This window comes from Cryptomeria japonica, chromosome 3 (genome assembly GCF_030272615.1).
Source record: "Cryptomeria japonica chromosome 3, Sugi_1.0, whole genome shotgun sequence".
Lineage (NCBI taxonomy): Eukaryota > Viridiplantae > Streptophyta > Pinopsida > Cupressales > Cupressaceae > Cryptomeria > Cryptomeria japonica.
The window spans coordinates 707,772,976-707,798,489 of NC_081407.1; the positions used below are offsets into that span (position 1 = coordinate 707,772,976).

The 25,514-nt window shown below is 37.4% G+C and overlaps 1 protein-coding gene across 4 annotated transcripts in view; it reads right to left on the bottom strand.

Annotated features, from left to right (window-relative positions):
• LOC131066525 (uncharacterized) overlaps nt 1-24,853 on the bottom strand; it is a 79,207-nt gene extending 54,354 nt beyond the window's left edge. For all 4 annotated transcript variants that reach the window (XR_009111686.2, XM_058001300.2, XM_058001301.2 and 1 more), the window contains exons 1-2: nt 24,554-24,853; nt 24,301-24,401 (exon numbers count right to left, since the gene is read on the bottom strand). Coding sequence is in view for 3 of the 4 variants with exons in the window: in XM_058001300.2 (XP_057857283.1) it covers nt 24,301-24,401; nt 24,554-24,680 (228 nt within the window). In the remaining variant the exon portion in view is untranslated. The remainder of the gene's footprint in view (nt 1-24,300; nt 24,402-24,553) is intronic.
• Nucleotides 24,854-25,514: the final 661 nt, after the last annotated feature.

Sequence of the window (25,514 nt, forward strand, 5' to 3'; positions counted from 1 at the left end):
TTTCTGTTTGCTGGTTATATCTTCTTCTAGCCAGCCATAGCACTTCTTGAAGGCCCACGTGAGGTTTCTAGGGCACCCATTGGGGTTTATTAAAGCTGATATTTGCATTTATTGAGGTCCTTTGCTGCTGTTTGACATTTCCAGACCTAGCCATCCATTTTGAGAGCATTTTGGCACCTTCAGAATGCATATTTTGTAAGCAGCTCCAATTATTTCTTGACTGCATTTTGTGGGTATGTGAGATGTTGATATGCTATGTCATTTTATGATCTGGGTTGTTATTATATTTGAGAAATATTGAAAAATCAGATCAAGAATAAAATCTGGAATTTTCAGCTACTTGTATTTCTAAGTTTCTTTACTTTTCTGAGTTATTCATTTATCATAAAGTACTTTATTATCTACACTTTATTTGGCAACTCAAATCCATTGCAAAAAGCCAAAAACACTCAAATACCCAAAAACAAACAAAAAAAATCAAAGCACAAACAGGGCTGCATATTATAAGGTTTAATAGGAATGGTGCTTGGGATGTGTAAATATCTGCTAGCTGTGTATGAGCGGAGGAAAAGCGACTAGAGAGATTGAAGTCGATTTACTCTGGAAATGCAATTTGTGGTCTTCCCATTTACTGGTCGTGGGGATATAAAAGCTGCTGAATACTTTTGTTGATTGCTGGAAGTAATTGGGTGCAGGAATTCTACAGAGTTAAGGAATCGACAAAAGATGCATTTCATATATTTCTGTGCACATCAAAAATTCTACTTCACTATATTATATGCAATTTCTGAGAGATTAAAAAGGCAAAATGAATTGGTATTTGCAAATAAGATTAACACCTTGTGTTTTTGTTCTTATCTACCATTATTATTAAAAGGCTATTGCATGTGTTATTGGTAATCTCGATTATTAAGTTTGCATGCATTTATTCTGCAATTCTAAGCATTATTCACTTAGTCAAAATATCATCTGCAAGACTGAAACTTTTCACCAAATCACTATCAAACAAACTGTAAGCAAACTGTTTGACAAAATTACTGAGTAAATAGTGCAAAATTTGGACAAAAGTTAGTGGGAGATTTTACAAAAAGCTATTTTATTTATATCAGGTCAGCATTTGCATCTCAGTTGATTGTATTTGCAAATACCTCTGTTATAACAGCAGATTGTTGTCTGAAACCTGATGGTTATTTGTCAAATCATTTCATTGCATCTTGGTTTAGTCATTGTATGGATATCAAGCACCATTACTAATGTTGTATGAGCTATAAACAATCTTGTAAGTCAGAAAAATACAACAAAATATCTCATTCTCCACATGCATATAAACTGTTATTATTTCTTTTCTGAAAGTGTGCATTGTTGCTGCAATTATCTATGAAAGTTCAAAGCATTCCGTTATGTTAAAAATTGGTTCCAAAAGCTCTATTAAATCTCTAAACACCAATCACCTTAGAAGCTGCAGAGAGAAACCTCTTACTTTCACATGTGTGCAATCTGTTTGACATAATGCTCAGTGGATAGAGGTGCAAAAAAAGTGGGTAAAAATCAGGGTGGGTCTTTACAATTTGTATCCCCTTTGGTCATTTTCAAAGAAGACCTACTTTACTAGGGTACTTTTTTTTATAGAAATTGACAGGCAATGCCCTCTACTCACATTAAGGGAGAGTGTTAGAACATTATGTTTTTGGGGGTCATATACCCTTATAACATTTATATATTGTTCTAATATTAGGTTAAAAAACCTTATGTACGTTATATGCTTTATAAGGCATATGCCATTTAAACCATTAGATTATTAATTATTTATAAATGATATTTTTAAATGGATGTGACTAATACCTCTTCAATTATTTTACCACCCCATCTCTTATATTTAAGATTTTTTTTCTCTCATTGAGAGGTATGGGAATTTGGAGATTGATAAAGTATTATATCACTATGCACAAGAGGTGTTACTAGCCACGTGGAAGTAAGAAGTGGTTCCCCAAGTTTGATCCATGTTATATCGGAATGGTGTATTTTGGGGTTCCTTACCCAAAAGGGTTTTCCCCATGTATATATTGTGTAATGTGTTTAATCTATGTATCTTGTAATTCTCATTTTATTTATTTTCTATTTATTTGTAATGATTAATAACCTAAGATCCTAATTTCTAACAGTATTGTCCTAGACGAATTTACGCCCAACCTCTTAGGCTCAAGAGTATCATTTGGTTTATGCATGGGTTTAAGATTCATCGGTGGCTACTTTATCCTATGGGAGATGCCCTATTATGGCACTTTGTTCCTCAAAGAAAACTACCTCTTTGGGTTCCTCCGGATGTCACCTTTGCTAGTTCTCCAAGCTCTACATGCTCTTCTAGTCTATGGGCATTTCTTAGAACAAGGATTCTCCTTTCAAATACTCTTATGTGTTCCACCGTCCACTTCCATGTCACCACATTCTCGGAAAAGAAGTGCTCAACTGATCCGTCAAAAAGGACATTTACCACCCACACATCTACATTGATTAGACCTCCCCTCTCGATTCTCTTGACCCCAAACTAGCTTTCTTGTCTAAGCATTTTTTGCAGGTTGTTGATAGGACAATTGTTCAATCTGCCTCTCTTTAGCATCATTTCTCTCATATTTTGAGGATTCCTCTCAACCAATTGCCAGTGTGCTACCATCAACTCCATGTTGAGATGGGCCCACCATATTTTAGAAAGTTTTCGGGTTTGCCACCTTTGTTCTCTCCAAGAGGTTGGATTAGGGGAGCATTTGATACCCAATCTACTATAAATCTGCAAGAGATACCGTGTTTATATAAAGATTCTAGTGGCTAGTGGTTCTCTATCCACTTTCTTCCGCAACCCTAATTAGAGATGCTCGGTCCTTTTTCTTTGTGAGGCCACCAATTTCAAGCATAGATCTCTCTACGGTGGTCCAAGATCTACTAGATTATTACTTCCTTTTTGCTAGTTTTTACTTTCAGATTAATAATAAGAAACAGAAAGTAGATTTATAACTAGAATTATATTAATTTCTGTTAGGTTATTCAACTTAGTAAATGACAGAGAGAAATCAAAATAGATGTAAAATGAGACAAGACAATATTACCTTGGGAAAACCTCTTATGAGGAAAAACCCAGCAAGAATAGATCTTCAGATCTGATTATGAATTTAGACAATATTCTGATTACACACTTATCTCTTTAGGAGGTCTGATATGGCCACACTAGGGCTGATATAGATGACAGATCAGTATCAAGTCTGCACCTCAGATCTACACTCTTGTCTCCATCAGACAGCAACCTGATCTGCACTTTTGATGCCTAACCCTTGACAGCAGTTCGCCCCTTTACTGGAGATGATCACACCTAACGCTTTACCCCTTGACAGCAGGTGTGAATCGCTTTATGCACAGCAGATGACTGACTAAGTTCGCTATTCTTCAGAGCAGATTCGCATATGAGAGTAGATATATGATGTGTAAATGAGGTCAAGTTGGTCTTTATTTATATGAGGCGAGGGACCTATTTATATGAGGCGAGGGACCTATTTAAGATCGGCTTGACATCAATTCTTTTATTCCTTTTTTTTTCGAGCGAAGTGTCTTTTGTAATATAGGGTCGGCCCTATTAGAGGGAACACGTTTCCCTTAGGGTGGCATGAGGTATAGGGTCAGCTTTATTAGAGAGTGGCGTGAGAAGGGCCCAGCCCTAAAGGATACACGTTATTCTTAGAAGAGATAAAGGGCCCAGCCCTTAAGGACGGATTCCAATGTTGTCTTTAGGCAATTGGAACCCGCTCTTTACCCTAATTAAAACTAACACTCCCTCTTAATTAGGGAGAAGAGAATATAATCAGAATATCACTATCTTCCACCTTGCACACAAGCAAAGAATGGATTACATAATCAGAACCTAGTAGACTTCCATCTTGCACACAAGCATAGAATGGAATTACATAACAAAAACTTTCATCTTGCACACAAGCATAGAATGGAATTACAGAACAAAAATCTTCCATCTTGCACACAAGCATAGATTGGAGCCACCTTACATTGCCCACAGAGGGTGGCGAGGATCTTTTCTACCATCTTACATTGCCCCCAGAGGATGGTAATAATTACTCTTCTCCCTAAGAAGACTACCACCTTACATTGCCCGCAGAGGGTGGTTGATGCAACACAATGCATCACTGAGGTTGAGACTCCCTCTCAACCAAGGTTTCATTTTCCGAAATGCCAAGCCTGTCTCTGAAGTACACATACTTCACCTTGGATAGAGGCTTGGTAAGGATATCTGCAATTTGATCATCAGTACTGACATACTTCAGCTGAATAGCACCACTTTGCACCATATCCCGAATGAAGTGATAATGAGTTTCCACATGTTTTGACTTGTCATGGAACACTGGGTTGATTGACATCTTTATGCAACTCTGATTATCACAATGAATGATTGTGGGTTTCCAAGGTTGTCCAAACAACCCAGCAGGAAGTTTACGAAGCCATAATGCTTCCCTAGAAGCAACACTTGTTGCAATGTACTCAGCTTCAGTTGTACTTAGTGCCACTGAGGACTGTTTTCTGCAAGCCCAAGAAATCACTGCAGATCCTAAGTTGAAGCAGATGCCTGAAGTACTTTTCCTGTCTTTTACACTTCCTGCCCAATCTGCATCTGAGTAACCTTCCAGGGTTATTGGATTTTTCATTGGATACTTCAGCCCAAAGCCAACTGAGCCTCGCAAGTATCTCAGAATGTGTTTGGCTGCAACAAGGTGAACATGTTTAGGCATGCTCATGAACTAGCTGAGAGCATTCACTGCATAGCATATATCTGGTCTAGTGTTAACTAGATACATCAATGATTCAATCAACTGTCTGTACTCGGATGGATCTGCAAGATCAGAGTTAGTAGCAGAAACACTCAACTTCTTTAAGTTAAATTCCATAGGAGTAGACATAGGTTTACAATCCATCATTCTAAATCTTTTCAGAATATCAATGGTATACTTTCCTTGACTAAAGAAAATTTCGTTAGATCTTTGCCATACGTCTAGACCTAGAAAATAATGCATTAGACCTAAATCCTTCATTTCAAATTCTGAAGCTAATTCTTTCTTACATCTAATAATGAGTTCATCTTTACCAGTAAGAAATAAATCATCCACATATAGAACCAGAATTAGCATTTCATCAGTAGATACTTTAAAGTAAATGTTAGAATCAGCATCATTCTTACAAAACCCTAAACTTATCAAGTACTTATCAATTCTTTCATACCAAGCTCGAGGGGCCTGTTTGAGGCCATATAGTGCTTTCTTTAGTCTGCAAACATGAGTTTCTCTTTCATGAGTCTCGTAACCCTCAGGCTGTTCAATATAAACTTCTTCCTCAATGACACCATTAAGGAAGGCAGTCTTAACATCCATTTGATGTAACTTCTAGCCTTTAGCTGCAGCAATGGCTATTATAGTTCTAATAAAAGTATATCTAGCAACAGGAGCAAATGTTTCTTCATAATCTATGTCTTCCTTTTGAGAAAAACCATGAGCTACAAATCTAACTTTATATTTCTCAATACTACCATCAGCATTATGTTTAATTTTAAATAACCATTTAGAGGAAACAACAGACTTACCTTTAGGTCTAGGCACAATATCCCAAACATCATTCTTGATGATTGACTGATATTCTTCATCCATGGCTAACTTCTAGGCATGATGGTTCAAGGCTTCTTCAACATTGCATGGCTCAGACTCAATGAGATTGCTCATCAATGCAACATAGTTGGAGAATACTTGAGGTCTCTTGCTTTCTCTGAAGGTACCACTGAGGGCTGCAAATCTTTCAGCTTCTTGAATGGTGTTTCTCACCCAAAGTGGCCTCTTTTTGCTAACAACAATGTCACCAGGTACATCCGTGGGATTCATAGGCTCAGGTGGATCATCATGCACTTCTTGAGGTGGAGGCACAACAGACTCCCTTTGAATCTCAAGGTTAGTATCAAAATTCATATCTTGATTATCATTAGCCTCATCAATAACAGGGGAACCTTTTGACTTCTTAAATGCAATGTCTTCTTTAAAAATAACATTCCTACTTACCTCAACATACCTTTGACCTAAGATGTAAATCCTGAAGGCTTTGGAGGATTCACTGTATCCAACTAGCATCCCCTTCTTTCCGGAATGCTCCAGCTTAGTTCGCTTTTCTTTAGGCACATGAACATACACAGGACTTCCAAAAATTCTCAAGTGGCTGATGTCAGGTTTGGATCCTGTGAAGGCTTCTTCAAGAGTCATATTCTTTAGAGCACGGTGGGGACATCTATTCTGAATATATACTGTTGTTCTAGAAGCCTCAGCCCAAAGAAAAGTCTACAAGTCTTGGTCATGGATCATAGCCTTTGCAGCCTCAACAATAGTCCTGTTCTTTCTTTCAGCAACTCCATTTTGCTAAGGATTGTAGGGAACACGGAACTCCCTCTTAATTCTTGACTCAACACAAAACTCATGAAAACTACCAGAGGTATACTCACCTCCATTGTCAAACCTTAAACATTTAATTCTTTTACTAAAAATGTTTTCAGTCAATGCCTTAAATTCTTTATATCTACTTAAGACTTCATCAGATTCTTTAGTCTTTAAGAAATAAATCCAAGTTTTCCTAGAGAAATCATCTATGAAGATTACATAGTAGAGACATCCACTAGGAGAAGCTACAGACATAGGTCCACATAAATCAGAATGAACAAGTTCTAATTTTTCTTTGGCTCTACTTTCACTTCTATGAAAAGAACTTTTAACATTTTTACCCATAGCACAACCTTTACAAGAATCATCATGAAATTGACTGAGTTTAGGCATACCTTTAACTATCCTTCTGAGGGAAGAGAGAGCTTGAAAGTGTAAGTGTCCAAGCCTTCGATGCCATAGCTCACGGGATTCAGGGGCATCATTAATGAGGGCTTGAACGGGGTTAGTGGAGAGCTTATACAAACTATCATATCTCTTTCCAATAACACGAGCATATTTAAAACTAGATTTCTTAGGCCAAGCAAGTACTTTACCCTCAGAAAATGCTACTTGATAACCTTTATCTTCTAGAGCGGAAATAGAGATTAAGTTTCTTTTGATTCCAGGAACAAATAAGATATCACTAAGGTGAAGTGAAATACCAGAATTTAAATTTAAAGAGGTAGTGCCAAAACCTCTTACCGAATATTGAGCATCATCACCAATTACCACATGGAGACTGGTATCCTTTTCTACTAAGTCTGAAAGATGCTCACGATGGCCTGTGATGTGTCTGGAAGCACCACTGTCAATCAGCCATGTGTTACTATCTGAGGGTATGTTGCTTGACAAGGCAAAAATAAATAAAAAGTCTTCATTTTGTTCTGAGACTTCATTTAGGTTGGCTTCCCTTTGCGAAGGTTCATTCTGACATTCTCTAGCATAGTGACCATATTTGTCACATCTAAAACATCAAACACAAGAGAGATTTCTTGGCTTCTTCCAAGAATTCGGAGAGCTGGGTGGTCTGAATTCTTTATGCCTCTTAGGATTATTCTTCTTCCAATTATCACCTTTCTTGCATTGGGTTGCAAGCATATGTTGATCATCCACTTGAGGACTCTTGAGTTTTCCTCTTGTGGCAAGGCGAGATTCCTCATGAAGGCAATCGTTCCCAAGTCGATCAAAGGTTGGGAATTCAGATCTCCCACTTATGGATTGAATGAAGGAATCCCATGAATCTGGGAGACCATTCAATGAGATCATGACAATGTCCTTGTCTTCTATGTTATGACCAATTGAGCCTAGTTGATCCTTTAGTTCAGAGATCTTCATGAAGTAAGACATAATTGAATCTTTCTTTGCCATTTTAATGTGAAGTAATTGTTGCCTTAATGCAATTGCTCTACTGAGGTTATTGATTTCATAAATAACTTCTAGATGATTGAATATCTCTCTGGCTGTAGTGAATTTGGAGATAGAGGTAACAAGGTGATCTCTGACTGAATCAATGATGAGCTTTCTGGCTTTGAGGGCATTCCTTTTAAACTGCTTTAGTTCTTCTTGATCTGTGGGTGCAGTCAGCTCTTTGTCTTGCACAAACTGAAGGAGATCATCTTCCTCAAGAGCAAGTAGGATGCGAACCTTCCAGGCAGCAAAGTTAAGTGCCCCTTCGAGCCTATCTTCAACTTTCAACCCTGTCATTGTCCTGACTGAAAATGAAACAGAATACTGGAAATAAAAGACTACTGAAATCTGAAAGTTAATATATATATAACCTAGGGCTCTGATACCATGTTAGTTTTTACTTTCAGATTAATAATTAGGGCTTTGATACCATGTTAGTTTTTACTTTCAGATTAATAATAAGAAACAGAAAGTAGATTTATAACTAGAATTGAATTAATTTTTGTTAGGTTATTCAACTTAGTAAATGACAGAAAGCATACAAAATAGATGTAAAATGAGACAAGACAATATTACCTTGGGAAAACCTCTTATGAGGAAAAACCCAGCAAGAATAGATCTTCAGATCGGATTATTAATTTAGACAATATTCTGATCACACACTTATCTCTTTAGGAGGTCTGATATGGCCACACTAGGGCTGATATAGATGACAAATCAGTATCAGGTTTGCACCTCAGATCTGCACTCTTGTCTCCATCAGACAGCAACCTGATCTGCACTTTTGATGCCTAACCCTTGACAGCAATTTGCCCCTTTACTGGAGATGATCACACCTAACGCTTTACCCCTTGACAGCAGGTGTGAATCGCTTTATGCACAGCAGATGATTGACTAAGTTCGCTATTCTTCAAAGCAAATTCGCATATGAGAGAGTAGATATATGATGTGTAAATGAGGTCAAGTTGGTCTTTATTTATATGAGGCGAGGGACCTATTTAAGGTCGGCTTGACATCAATTCTTTTATTCCTTTTTCTTTTGAGCGAAGTGTCTTTTGTAATATAGGGTCGGCCCTATTAGAGGGAACACATTTCCCTTAGGGTGGCGTGAGAAGGGCCCAGCCCTAAAGGATACACGTTATCCTTAGAAGAGATAAAGGGCCCAGCCCTTAAGGGCGGATTCCAATGTTGCCTTTAGGCAATTGGAATCGGCTGTTCACCCTAATTAAAACTAACACTTTTTTCAAACCATCATAGATGTTGGAGAGGTTAATAACCCTTTGGATACCATTGATTCAAATGCAAATAAAGACAAGTCAATGGGAAATTGCTCGTACTTGCTATCTATAGCAAGTAAGGCTCCTCAACATCCCAACTCTCATTCCAATGGTTGTGGCTCTGTTTCATATCAATGTGAAAGACCATGTATCAGCTGCCCTTTACAGCATAGCTATTAAGGGTAAGCTCAAATTGCCAATTTTATTTTCTACCACAAGAAGTTCATCAAATTTAAGTGTTAGGAGAGGTTCTATCCAAAATCAACCTCCTAGGATTGTCCAACCCAGACCCCTTAGCCCTAGAATTTCCTTGAGAAGCATTCTTAGACTAATTGGTACTCCTACAATGATTGATGATATTATTGTTGGCTCCTTCAGTGCATCACAAAATATTGACACCTAAGAATTCTGGTCCCCCACATGGTTGGTCTTCATCTACTTCCACTACTTTGTAAGGCTTCTCCTGGCACATTCATTTACACTTGTACTTGTTTGGGTTTAACCTTTTTAGGGTAGCCCCCTAGTGTCTATTTCTTTGTTTTTTGTGCTTTTCTTTTTCTTTGTCTTATGTGCTTTTCTTTGTCTTTGTTTTGTGTCCTTTTCTTGCTTTAGTGTTTTTTCTTTGAATCTAGGTGTAAATGTATTGTAATTTCCAATTTAATGGACAAGTTATATGCAGGATGGTGTATTTTAATTTTGATATTATGCCTATGACACTAATATTGCTATCTTTCTTTTATTGCAGGTAAGGAGGATGAACATGTATCGATTTCAATGCCATCTCCTTTGATTGGAATGATGTATAAATAGTAGGATGGCCACGATCAAGTGGCACCTAAAGACATGTCCGACCAAGATGTCACTTGGTCATGACCCTTACTAACATCAACCGATCCATAATTAATCGCTGCTATAAACATACCCGATAATGAATCGGTATCATTTAATGATAACAATGCTTATAAACATGCCCGATAATGAATCGGTATCATTGTTAATGGTAACAATGCTTATAAACATATCCGATCATAAATCGGTATCATTTGTTAATTGTTACAGATATAAAACATACCCGATAATGAATCAGTATCAAAGCATATAATAATGGATTAATATAATGTAAACAATAACAATAGCTATTAGCATTATATGCTATCGGGTTAATACCCCGATAGCATATTAATGCCGATATGAATCGACATTAATATGCTATCGGGTTAATAGCCCGATAGCATTTAGATTGACGACCTCATTTAGATTGACGCTTAACATAGTTAAGCAGGTCTTCAATCTAATCTATCATTATCCAATATCAATATCATAATTATGACCAATGTTATAGTCTGATGAACATAAAGCATGAATGAGTAAGCTAATAACAGAATAGAGGAGATTACTGAGTTAGGAGAGTCTTATCTTGCAGAAGCTACTAATGCATTAACACTCCCTCTTAGCTTTTGGAAGATAAAGTAACCTGCATCACATTTCTTTTTCAAAATGTCAGTCTCCAAGAATATATATCATCTATACATATGATATGAAGTACCATCATAACATAGGATACAAATATAAAACATTACTCTAAGTATGTGTAATAGAGTATCACCCAACCATGTGATATAAAAAATTCATCATTTTATTATGACAAGATATCACCTAAACACGTGATATCAGTATTGCCTAAACACGCAATACTGAGGATAAACATATGAGGATGATTAAATTCTCATCTTATCCAGGTTGTGATATGTGCACAAACATTTTATTCAAATGTTTTATCACAACACCATCATGGCACATCCATGACATACCAGAGATCCAACATGATAACTAGTTTGAGAATCATAAGATCGTCACCTTATGATGTCTGCATACAAGTGTTCATAATCTAAGAGATCGTCACCTCTTAGATATGAACATAGGGGGTAAAACCTAGAATGTCTCAACATGACAAAAGAAGTTTACATTTTCAACATCTTATTTACAAAGCATATTACCTTTCTATCATACCTAAACCCTTTCTGAAGTGATCAACCTTCACTCTGGAAAGTGGTTTGGTCAGAATATCTGCAGTCTGATCTCCCATACTAACATATTCTAATTTGATCACATTTTTGTCTACCATGTCTCGTACATAATGGTATGGGATCTCAATATGTTTGGATCTATCATGGAACACTGGATTCACTGAAAGTTTTATGCAACTTTGATTGTCGCAATGGATGATAGTCGGTTTCATCAGATTACCAAACAATCCCACAAGCAACTTTCTAAGCCACACCGCTTCTCGGGCAGCCATGGAGGCTGCAATGTATTCAGCCTCGGTGGAACTTTGCGCTACAGAAGACTGCTTTCTGCTGATCCAGGATATCATGGCTGATCCCAAACTGAAGCAGCACCCAGAGGTGCTTTTCCGATCAATCACACTTCCAGCCCAATCTGAATCTGAGAATCCGTGTAGATTAAGATCAATTTTCTTATACTTGAGACCAAGGTTTAAGGTGCCTTGTAAATATCTCATAATGTGTTTTACGGGTACCAGGTGTATCTCCTTTGGCTCACACATAAACTGACTCAAGGCATTTACTGCATAGTAGATATCTGGTCTTGTATTTACCAGATACATAAGAGACCCAATCATTTGCCTGTATAGAGTGGGGTCAGTAAAAGGTGATTCTGCTGCTGCTTCTTTAAGTTTATGAAGATTGGTTTCCATTGGAGCGGTCATAGGTCTGCAGTTGAGCATTCCAAATCTCTTCAGGATGTCTAATGTATACTTGCCTTGGTTTAGAACAATGTTGTCAGGATTCTGCCATACTTCCAACCCTAGGAAATAATGAAGGAATCCCAAGTTCTTCATATCAAATTCTTTGGATAGCTCTTTCTTGCATTGATCTATAAGGTGATCTTCTCCTGTGATTAATAAGTCATCAACATATAAAATCATTATGAGCATATTACCTTTATTCTGTTTGTAGTAGAGATTAGGATCTGCATCATTTTTAGAGAAGCCTAGTTTTGATAGATATGTGTCAATTCTTTCATACCAGGCCCTGGGAGCCTATTTGAGCCCATATAGAGCTTTCTTGAGTCTGCACACATGAGATTCTGCATGATGGATCTCAAACCCTTCAGGTTGCTCTAGGTATACTTCTTCAGATATCTCTCCATTAAGAAAAGTTGTCTTTACATCCATTTGATGTACCTTCCATCCCTTTGCTGCTGCAATGGCTAGTACAGTCCTTACTGAAGTATATTTGGCTACAGGAGCAAATGTTTCTTCATAGTCTATTCCTTCCTTTAGAAAATCCTCTGGCTACAAATCTTGCCTATATTTTTCAATGCTACCATCTGCTACATGTTTGATCTTGAAGAGCCATTTAGAAGAAACAACAGACTTCTTAGTTGGCCTAGGAACAATTTCCCATACATCATTTTTCATTATGGATTGATACTCTTCAGACATAGCATCATTCCGTACTTGATGTTTAAGGGCATATGTTACATTGTCAGGTTCATTTTTAGATAGATCATTCATAAGAGCAACATAGCTAGTAAATTTATTAGGTCTTTTGCTTTCTCTAAAGGTTCCAGAAGGAGCAGCAAACCTCTGAGCTTCTTCTACTGTTTTGGTGGCCCATAGTGGTCTTTTCTTGAGATTTCTAGGTGAGTTTTCATTTTCATTTTCAGTTTCATCTAGATTCTCCCTCTGAAACTCAGGGGCAGGATTTTCATCTAAGTTAGAGGTAGGTACATAGATTTCAGGTTCTATGAAGTTCTAAGCTCTTTTGAAAGCCAGGTCCTCTTCAAATATTACATCCCTACTTAGTTCAATATTTCTTTGACCAGGTACATAGATTCTGTAGGCTTTGGAGGTTTCACTATATCCTACAAGGAATCCTCTTTTTCCAAAAGGCTCTAGTTTTAGTCTCTTTTCTTTAGGTATATGGATATAGACAGGACATCCAAATATCCTAAGGTGGCTAATATCAGGCTTAATCTTAGTGAATACTTCCTCAGGAGTTTTGTCCTCAAGATGGGAGTGAGGGCACCTGTTTTGTATATATACAACGGTGCTGGATGCTTCAGCCCAGAGATTTGTATTAAGGTTTTGATCTAGGATCATGGCCTTGGCAGCTTCAACTATAGTCCTATTTTTCCTTTCCGCTACCCCATTTTGTTGGGGGTTATAAGGTATAGTAAACTCCCTCTTAATCCCATTATCTCTACAAAATTCTTTAAATGAATCTGATGTGTATTCTCCCCCATCGTCGGTTCTTAGGGTTTTAACTTTGTTTCCTGAGTGGTTTTCAGTTAGTGATTTAAATTCTTTAAACCTAGAGAGGATCTCTTCTGATTCTTTACTTTTCAGAAAGTAGATCCAAGTCTTCCTAGAGTAGTCATCAACAAATATTACATAATACAAGAATCCCCCTAGAGAGGATACGGACATAGGTCCGCATACATCAGAATGAACTAATTCTAGAATTTTGCTAGTTTTCCTAGTACTATTTTGGAATGCACCTTTGTTATTCTTACCTAGGGCACATCCTTTGCATGCCCCTGAATGATCTTGCTTTAACTTGGGTAGACCTGTGACAAGGTTTCCCATTGAAGATAAAGCCCTAAAATTCAGATGACCTAATCTTCTATGCCAAACTTCATTTGCATTAGTGGCTTCATGGATTAGGGCTAGATTGGGTTCCGTGCACAGCTCATACAAATAGCCCCGTCTCTGTCCAATGGTCTTTGCCTTCTTGATGGTGGAGTTCCTTGGCCAAGCAAATACTCTGTTGTCCATGAATGTCACTCTATATCCGTTATCTTTCAGTACCGATATAGAGACTAGATTTCTTTTGATGTCGGGGACATATAGTACTCCTTCAAGCCGCAAGGTTATGCATGTCTTCAATTTGATGGTGCAGGTTCCTACTCCTCTGACTGGATGTGTGGAGTCATCTCCGATGGTTACATCCTCATCACTCTCCTCTGTCATGGAATCAAGTACTTCTCTAAACCCAGTGATGTGCCTGGATGAACCACTGTCAATCACCCATGAGTTGATTTTGTTAGAAGCTTGACTTGTGAGTGCTGATTAGAATACGTATTTCTCGGAGTCATCTTCCCCTTTAGTCTTTCCTGCTTTGACAAATGTAGCATGTTTCTTGGTTCTTTCCGGGCATTTTGCAACGAAGTGTCCAAACTGATCACATCTGTAACATTGAATGTGAGATAAGTCCTCCTTTGAAGTATTCTTGCCTTGACGACCTTTTCTCTTTCTAAACTGCCTTTTCTTGTTTTGCTTGGTGGAGTTGGTGTTTAGAACTTGCAGGTCTTCATCTATATTCTTGTGTTTCATTCCCATCTTGTTCAATCTTGATTCTTCTTGGAGACAGTCATCCCTTAATCTTTCAAACTTGGGATATTTGGACCTTGCACTGATGCCTTGGACGAATGTGCTGCATCCACTAGGCAACCCATCTAAAGCAATGAGTGTTAACTCTTTGCTTTGGATCTCGTAGTCCAGAGTTGCAAGTTCATCTTTTAGAACTGATATCCGCATAAAGTAGGCATTGATTGTCTCCCCTTTGTTCATGGTGATATGATTTATTTCTCGTTTTAATGCTAGAGTTCAACTTGCATTTGATATCTCAAATGTGCTTTCAAGAGCTTTGAACATTTTATAGGTTGTCTAATGTTTTCTTATGATGGGCATTATGTTGTTTCTCACCCCATCAACTATTATTTTTATTGCCTTTTCATTTCCCTCAATCCATGTTGTTTTGTCAGGTTCATTTTCGGGTTGAGCATTTTTAGTTTGAACAAACGAATCCACTTTGTTCTCCTTTAAGATCATTTGAATTCTGAATTTCCAGGCTGAAAAATCATCGCCACCTCCGAGTCTGTCTTCGAATCTAATAGCACTGGCCATTTGAAGAAATATGATGTAGTATATAAACTTGTTCTTCAATTTGTTTCACGAAATTAAATAGCCTCAAGTTTGATCAACTTGGCTCTGATACCATGTAAATGTATTGTAATTTCCAATTTAATGGACAAGTTATATGCAGGATGGTGTATTTTAATTTTGATATTATGCCTATGACACTAATATTGCTATCTTTCTTTTACTGCAGGTAAAGAGGATGAACATGTATCAATTTCAATGTCATCTCCTTTGATTGGAATGATGTACAAATAGTAGGATGGCCACGATCAAGTGGCGCCTTGATCGGACATGTCTTTTAGACATGTCCGACCAAGATGTCACTTGGTCGTGACCCTTACTAACATCAACCGATCCATAACTAATCGGTGCTATAAACATACCCGATAATGAATCCGTATCATTTAATGATAACAGTGCTTATAAACATGCCCGATAATGAATTGGTATCATTGTTAATGGTAATAGTGCTTATAAACATATCCGATCATAAATCGGTATCATTTGTTAATTGTTACAGATAGAAAACATACCCGATAATGAATCGATATCAAAGCATATAATAATGGATTAATATAACGTAAACAATAACAATAGCTGTTAACATTATATGCTATCGGGTTAATACCCCGATAGCATATTAATGCCGATATGAATCGACATTAATATGCTATGGGGTTAATAGCCTGATAGCATTTAGATTGACGCTTAACATAGTTAAGCAGGTCGTCACTCTAATCTATCATTATCCAATATCAATATCATAATTATGACCAATGTTATAGTCTGATAAACATAAAGCATGAATGAGTAAACTAATAACAGAATAGAGGAGATTAATGAGTTAGGAGAGTCTTATCTTGCAGAAGCTACTAATGCATTAACACTAGGGCCTTTGTGTTGATGTGTAGTGGCGGGAGATCTTTCCCTTGACTGTTGTCTTAACCATTATTAAATCATTGTCTTATTTCTGTGATTTCTTTATTTACTGATCTATTTGTTTTCCTACGTGTGAATATATTAGTTTGTATTTATCTCCTTAACGAGGGAGTGTTGATGGTTGACTATCATGTTTGTTTATCCTAATTGCACCCCCTTGTATTGACGAGTTACCCCAATTGGGGTCATGACCCTTCAACTGCCTTGGTAGGGTATTTCTAATCCTTCGATCGGGGGGGGGGGGCATTAAGTAGTAGATATAATCGGTGAATAAAGGCTATACGACTCTTTGTGAAAGATATACTGTGTGTGATGCTCATGGTATATATATGCAATATGTAAATGCTCAGCATACAAATAACAACAACATGGTATCAGAGCCAGGTTGATTTTTTGCCTCTTACGTGAAAGTGCTCGTGGAGAGCGAGTTCAAGATTCGAAACTAGAGAAGAGTCTGATCGCGTCAAATATGAGTGTCTGCTTCATAGCAGGGGCGGCAACCTAAACAAAACGTTAGTGGCCCATATATTGATTTTCCAACCTAAGTTGAGAACTGGTGACTTTTTGCTCAACTAACAATTCAAATGGGTGGTGGCGAATTATCTGCAGCCCGGGGACAACGTGATTCTTGTTCATGTACGCCCCACAAGCGTCCTGTATGGTGTTGACTGGGGTTCCATCGACCTCTCTGTGGAGGACAGCAATACCGATGAGGAGTCGCAGCAGAAGCTCGAAGATGACTTCGACAATTTCACCTCCACTAAGGCTGCTGATTCTTAATTGCAGTCAAAAGGCAAGAGGGTAGCATTGGAGCAAAGGAGAAAGGGACGGACGAAATCCGCTGCAGAAGGATTTGTTCACCCTGTCTAAGAATGTGCTTGAGGTCCACGTTGCAAGTGGGCGGGTTCCAGCTCATATTTGGAATTTGAACTGACTGAACGCTCCTGCGAAGTGAGCGGCATGATCGTGAGTAGGGACATCACCATCGCTCCAGAAGAAGGCACGAAGTCTGAAGAGTCGAGCAAAAGACCAGAACTCTTCAGTGATGTTGAGGCCGGTCATCGATGGTGGATGAGGAATGAATTTCACTCCAAGTCCAAGAACACATCTCTCATCATAGTTGAGCACCCGAAAAGATAAATTGCGTATCGCTAAATTGGAGACATGATTGTCAATTTCAGACGGGCATTTTTTGGAGAAAAGAATGAAAGAGAAAAGTGTGGGATTGATGGCCGCCCCCCACAAACTTTAATGGAAGCGCAGGCGTTTGGGAATTTTGCAGACAAGGTCCACTTTTGGTCCTGCCCACGATCTCAGCTCAAATTGTGTCCTCTCCGCCCGCTTGCACTTAGACTCCGTCCACGTCCACGACTCCCACGTACAGCGCTGCGAGAGTTTGGAGCGGAGGAGGAGGGCGGCTCTGCAAATTTGACAGAGTGGTGGGGAGTCGAGGCTTTGGCGCCTCAACGAGGAACTCAAAGGGCAAGCTTGGTAGCGTCAGTGACTATTGTGTTCACCATTGCGTCTGCCTTATCGTTGTCATCAGGTACCCTAATGAGGAGAAGGACTGCAACCTTGCTGAAGTGCAACCCGCCAAACCGCTAAAAGAGTCGGAGTTGGAGATGGAGGTTGTGCCAGCGGGAACTGTGGACGAGGAGGTCAAAAGGTCGATGCAAGTACTTGGAGATTCAAAGGGAGTCTGACAAACCAACAGAGGCAACCTTGGACGAGGAGGTCAAGAGGTTGATGCAAGTACTTGGAGCTTCAGAGGGAGTCACATCATCATGAAAATTTGTTAATGCATTTTCCTCTAAGACGGAGAAAATTAAGGTGAAAGCCCTTGTTAATGCATTTTTCTCTAAGACGAAGAAATTTGAGGTGAAAGCCCTTGTTAATGCATTTTTCTCTGAGACGAAGAAATTTGAGGTGAAAGCCCTTGTTAATGCATTTTTCTTTGAGACAGCGAAATTTGAGGTGAAAGCACTTGTTAATGCATTTTTCTTTGAGACAACGAAATTTGAGGTGAAAGCCCTCGTCCATCTCTGAGACGGAGATGTGGTTCTTACCACCCTCTGGGAGTAGCCATGGTGGACGTCATGTTGAGAGACTCCATGATAGCATCATCTTCCTCAACACATACATAATGTGATGGATCTTTTTCAAAACTTGGATCACAAGACATCTCATCAAGAATGTGCACATCTTCAAGAAAATAATTTTCTCCCTCTTCTTTTTGTTCAATCTCTTGCAATGTTTGAAGGAGAGAAGGATGCACTTTGTCATGATCAAGTTTCCTATTTCCATAGAAGCTTTTCAAAAACTTGATATGTGAATCATTGAGAATCTGATTTTGTTGAGAAAAAGGTGGAGGAGAATGAGCATCATCATTATTATTCATTGTTGATCCAGAATACAATCACAGGCAAAAATTTGGTTCTCTCTTCCATCTTTTTCCTCAATCTTTTGCAGACTCTGGAGTAGAGAAGGATTAATTTTATGAGGATCAAGTTTCTTTCCATTGTAGAAACTCTTCAAGAAGTTGACTTGTTCAAGATCATCAAGACTTTGATTCTGTTGAACAACTGGTGTAGGAGAAAGATCACTTTTGTCTTCATCTTTCTTGATTGTTGTTGATTTGGGTAAATGATCATAAGCAAGAAAACCAATCTCTTTTCCATGCTTTTCTTCAATATCTTGCAACACTTGACATAAGGAGGGGTGAATCTTATCAGGAGTGAACTGCATGCCACCATAAAAGCTCTTCAAGAATTCAACTTGTATGGGCTCACCAGGAACTTGCTTCTTTTGATATATATAGTCTTCATCATCACTTTCACTGTCACTTTCCAACTTTCCTTTGTACCAAACCATTCTTCTGAATTTGATCTTTCAAACAAAGTCACCAACCTTCATTCCGAAAAAGGTAGCTTACAATTTCCGAGGAACAAAACACACTGGTATTTCAGTCCCCAACAGAGTCGCCAAAAATCTGTTGGTAAACAAATTTGTCACTGCAGTTGTTTATCTGAAACTGACCCTGTTTGCCCGAAGAGCAGTGACAAACGTTCCAACAGTTGGAGAGATTGTAGTAAAACCACAATCTTCCTCTGCGTTTGAGAGGGGCAGCTCCCTCGTATGATGGGGGTATTTGAGATATTTGTGTACTTTTAGCCTGAAAGTACATAAAGGAGACAAAACTAAAGAAAGGTGAATAATAGAAACCCCAATGGCAGACATACAAACATCAAATAGGATTTCACAAATGATGACAGATACAAAGGGGGTTTAAGCACAAAACAAGTTTTAGATATGCAAGGATGATGAAAAAAAGACAACAAACCTCAACATATGAAGAAGTAAGTTGTACTAACACATACAATTCCAGATACCAAGAAATGATGTGATTCATCAATTACATAAATTTTGGAATGGAGAATAAATGGATTCCACTAATACACAAAAGGATTATCAATTTAACATATGAGGAAGAGATAATCATAACACATAAACACATCCAATACATAGGAATCAAATGCATTCTTTGTTATTCTTTTGAAAATATACAAGTCCAAAAGCTTTGAGTACCAAATGTGAAAACCAAAAGTTCTTTAAAGTTTCTCTACAAAATTCTACAGAGTTTCCCCTCTGTAAGAGTCTCCCTTTACAATGCAAAAGCCTTGTATTTATAGGCTTACCTTGATAACCAACCCATAACCACTTTTTGTAACTACCTAACTAATCACTTAGGATAACTACCCTTTCGATGACAAGTTAGGATTTACCTAACCTTTTACAAAAGTCAAGTTCAGATTCTATCTTTAGTTACAATAAGTGAGTTAAATCACTTTTACAAATGAGAATTTGAAACTTTAAGCTTTGATGAATAACCATGTAATAAGTTATGTTGAAGTACTTCTTTGTCTTCATCTGCTTCATTTGCACTTTCAATCATCTCGCCATCCAACCATTTGAGAACACAAACATTTATCTATCCATTCAAAAACATAAGACAACTCTAGGGTCTCCATAAAGATGAAAAGGATTGTGCATTGCAAAATATCCATAGGTTGGTACCTCCATTATTGACATAATGTATCCATTCACCAACATGTTTCTTTGAAAGACATACACTACAACTTTGTCAACTAGACATCATTCCATCTTGCATGTTTGTCAATTGTCTTTGAAAAATATTTGCCATCATAACATATCGCACATGTCATCCTTTTGATACAATATGAAATCAGAAAAGTTAGACACCTTCATTGCATAGCTACCCCATACCTATTGATACCTTCATTACACATGCATGCACATTGTATGTGTGATGTAGTAATCCATCAATCCATCATGCATCCTCTAAGATAAAAATATTTTGTTCTCCAAGTTCCTTCCATGGATAGCAAGAGTTGGCACATATTTTCATATAGGAAAACACATTTAACACATAGTAGAGAGTGAATGAGATGTTTCATCAACTCAAGCCTCCGTATTGAAGATCCAAACTAGAGCTTATTCAAAATAAAAGAAATCCTTTAAAACCATTGACATCTTATCTTCTAATCTATCCTTTAGTAATTCATTGGTCTCTTCTCATATTTGTGCATCAACCTATGCTTCCACACAACAAATCCATTTTGTGCTACCTTGCATTATTCCATATTATACACCAACATTTATATGAGGCATTTTGGCAAAATGGTTATTATGTTGTGTCTACACCATACCATAGGTTGTGCATTCATATGCTTTTGTTGTGCCTGACTAAAACACAAACAAAACTAACCATGCTAGGATATCAAGTTCCTTTTTGTCTTCATAGATTTCGCCGTTAACCTTGCCTTCTGAGGATTGTAAGTGCTCACCATTATTTGAATCACAACTGTTAAAAGTGCTCCATTTTCTTTGTTTGAATCATCAACTTCAACTTGAGATCCAAGTGGGAGAATAGAAAAGCCACAAGGAAGAAAATCAACATAAGCCGAGTCTTCTTCATTGTTGATAACTTCATTGAGTATATCAACAGGAGAGTACACAATGAGGAAGCCTGATGAATCCTTACAACTCTCCTGTAGTATTAATGTTTTACTCTGGGCACTTGTTGTGAGTAGAGAGACATTGTTGCTGGGATCTTGTCCCGTGGCAATATAAGCAGTTTCATGCATTGGTCCTCCATTTGATAGCATATCCCACGTGCTAAGATATGTTCAAGAGTACTTCACTAATCCAAGGTTTTGAGAGTTTCCTTTCAAAATTCATTTCTTGCATATATATTGTAATCATTGCATCTCATCCCTCGAGATGACATCTCTGGGAGGCATTTAGTCAAACAGTTAATATACTCTTGTATTTGCTTCTACATTTCGCATTTAGTTCTATTTACTGTATTTGTCATTCGCAAGCTCTTCATTTGCTTGAAAGTTCATTAAGCCACTTTTCAACGAATCCATCGTGCAAGCCTTGCAATCATACATACCAAGAGACTGTCTGCGGAATGGTTCGTGTGCCCTCTCTAAGCTTCTACATTTGCATGTGTGACTGTGTGGGTAGTTTTGAGATCACGTCTCATTGAGGCATTTTGTCAAACAAATCACGTGCGTTGTCTATGCTCACGGTCCCTCGAGGCTTTCTATCAAACAGTGAACATGTCGTGTTTATGCTTCCACATTTCCTTCAAAGCTTTATGTCAAACGGTTAACATGCTGTCTATGCACATATATTTGCTTGGAATTTTCTAAAGACATTCCAACGAATCCACGTAATACATATCTGCAATCATGCTTTCAATAAGATGACGTCTTTTTGAGCCATTATCTCAAACAAATCAGAGGCATTGCCGAAGACTCCATATTTTACATGCATTTCTACCATCATTTCAACCATTTTTCATAAACATTACAGTTACAGCATTCCATGAGTCGACATCTCTTTGAAGCATCCTGACGAACATTATAGAATTCCATTTCGCACCTGCAGATTGCGTTTGCTTGAAACTTTTTAAAGCCTTTACAACAATTCCATTTTCTTTCATATACTGTAATCATTGAATTTCATGATATGCCATTTCCTTGAGGCAATCTGGTAAATAGTTCACGGGTTTTGTCTAGGCCTCCACTATAGCTACATCATCTTGTCGATGCTTCCACAATTGAATACACATTTCAGGGTATTTGCAACTGTGCAATTTGTGTAAACACTTTAGGAAGCCATTTATGGAGTGCACGCAACAAAACTGATTGAATGATTACGAATTTATTTTGTCGCCGCCATTTGCCAAGCTTGTTTACCAACACAACAACAACCCATCCAATAAACCCTTATATCACTCCCGCTCAATGGATGAACATAACTAACTTTCTTTCAATGCTCGAATAGAAGTTAGAAAGTTACGATTTTTGAGCAACTGAGCATATTAGGTTAGGATTGCTCAATTTTCGAGCATTTCTAACCTCACAAGGTTAGGATTTTGAAATTTTTGAGCAATAGGTTAGGCTTGCTCACTTTTTGAGCATTTTTTACCTATTAAGGTTAGAAATATAAAAAATTTGAGCAACAAAGGGCATTGACCAAAGGATCACTTGCAACTACTCCATCCGAACCTACATAAAAAAAAATTATTGCTTTTCCTCTTCAAAAAGCGCAAAATGGGAAATATATTGAAAACAATTTAAAATATTTGAATTCTTTTTAAAAGAATAATTCAAACATTTCCCATTAGACTTTAATGCCTTGATTTAGGAAAAATGGCCACAACTTTCAATTGGTAAGGAGTTAGGCTCCGAAATTCGAAACACGCCTTCAAGGTAGGAGGATGAGCAAATACCATCATTTATTCCTCATGATGATACCTCGTGTGTGGGATTTTAATTGATTTAAAGCGAGGGACATCAAAATTTGAAAGTTTAAAATATGGAAAACTGTAAACTGGGTTCAAGCAAAAATTGGTCATATGACACAAAACGATGCTTAGGACATGTTCACAAAACGATTTCCTCAATTCTTTGTAATTTTCAAAATTCATCCATTTTTCACATTTTGACTGACATATTTGTGATTGATGACAATATAGGTTAAGAACGACAACCTTGGATCACATGCTCACTCATTTCGCAGAGATACATATTTGGGCCTTCATTCGACATTGGGACCAATTCGAAGTTCAAATTTTGGGTATGTCAAATATGGGGCAACAGTCATATAGAATTAACTGTCACTAAAAAGAGTTATGATCTCATATCAGCTTCCATCACTTATCTCGCATATCACATATGAGTCACCTGAACCTGATTATAAAATTTCATCCTTAAATCCTGAGTTTAGAGCAGTGCTTAGATAGAATTATTTCTCTATGCTACCACTCTATCAACTCTCATCCTTGAAGTTGAGATTCAATATCCTAAAATATGTTAAAAGGCTTTCCCCATTTTCAGCAAGACCAGAGTTCGTCTTCACTGCTTATATGTGCAACAGGAAACTCCTAATTCTGATGCTAATATTCAATAACCTCAAAGAACCCAAGTTCTATGTACCCTTTCTCAAAGAAATTAACTTTCACCACTCATTCCACAATTTATGGAACAGCTCAATTAGAGAGAAGTGACTATATAAACTAGCTTGTGATGATATGGACAAACTGCCCTGAATGGAGGATTATTACATGGTCAGATCAATAACATGAGTTCTTCCAACGACACACGCATCTAATTTATACACCCTAGAAACTAAAAGCTTTACATTGTGGATATGAGTCCATTCCCAGAAGACGGAAATGGTGTCTTAGAAAACTTACTTCAAAGTTCAAACTAATGAAAACAGTGCATTGCTTTATCAATTAGCTTATAACAACATGAATGATCCCTATTGAATAGAGGGTAATAAAAGGCCCCATCAATAACACATGTTCTTCCACGACAAATGCTTCTGATAATTCACCTTAGGAACTCGTAATTTTAAACTTGTGAATATGGGTCCTTAACCAAAACTGGGTACTCGAAGATATACGTTAAACTAATGAAATACCTGCACTCCGTCCTATCGATAATACCGATAAAACTCGAAGTACTCTTCAGCCACTCAGGTACTAATTATATCACAAATTTACTTTCAATTAGTAGCAAATTACTAAGATAATTTTAGTAGCTACTATTCCCTAATCCGCAATTTAGTCATTTTTGTAAAAATTGAAAATGTTCGAAAATCAAAATGGACCTCAATTTCTATGTACCTGTTCAAGAAGCCGTTTGATTTCAATTACATCGTTCTTATCTGTTCCTTTAAATGCCTCCTCTCTCTCTGCTTTCAAAGCAGTTCCAGTATGGCAAAAACCTGTTAAATTTTACATCGATTACCTCAATTACTGAAATATCATCGCAACCCATTATTCCAGACAAGAGCTACAGGCTCTAAACAATTTAAACACTAAAAAAATTTAGAATACAGAGAGAGATATACAAACTTTTAGGGCACAAGATCCTTACATGAAATTTTTTGCGTAGGCCAAATTTTTACCGGTAGCTGCATTGTAACTCTGCCCAGCTTAGGCAGAGAAGAGGATTTGCGTGTCCATATGCTGAGAGGGTGTGTTAATCTAATGGCCAATGCCATTGCTCACTCAATGTCTCACCTGCTTTAGACTTCCATGTAAGATGATAATGTTTTGAAATCTATTGAGTCCCAACACCCAGTATCCTGCGGGGTAGTTTGAAATTTTCTATGTTCACCTAAACTTGAGAATTTTTATTTTTTTTAACTTTTTGGGCAAGAATTATTATCAGTTTTAATTGGGTTTTCAAATAGTGAGCCAAGGAATTTACAAGGTATGGGATCGACCAACGGCACAAATAAATCAATTTTTTTTATTAATGAATTTCACATTGCAAAAAAATTAAATGAATTTTAAAATGCATTGGTATGTTAATTTAGTTGTTAGTTGTTAGTTTAATCAATGAATGCAGAGTATCAAATTTTTTAATCAAAAATTATATAGTTTCAATTTAATATTTATTTTATACGATTAAAAAAATATCATTTTTGTGAATTCTTGTTGGTTTGTGTAGCTAAAAAAAATCATTTTTTTTTTTTCAAAAAATATAAATTATTATAAATAAAGTACATCATTTATTACTAATGAAGCTGACAAGCACATTTATATATTAATTTGATGCTTGACAGTGACATCATTGTCAAATTTTTATCCATTGCTGTATTATTTTACCCTAACTTACAAGGTCACCACATGGACCCCAGAACCTTCCTTTCTCGCCCTCCAGCTGGACCAGTGACTGGACAAGCCAATTATATGATTTTTTGCCATTTTTGGCGTGTTTGCCACATGTCTTGACCCGATTTGTTCACTGTGTCCAAAAACGCCCCAAATCGTGCATTGTCTAAAATGTGCGTGAGCCCACCTCGTCAGTCTGCCCCTACAATATCTCATAG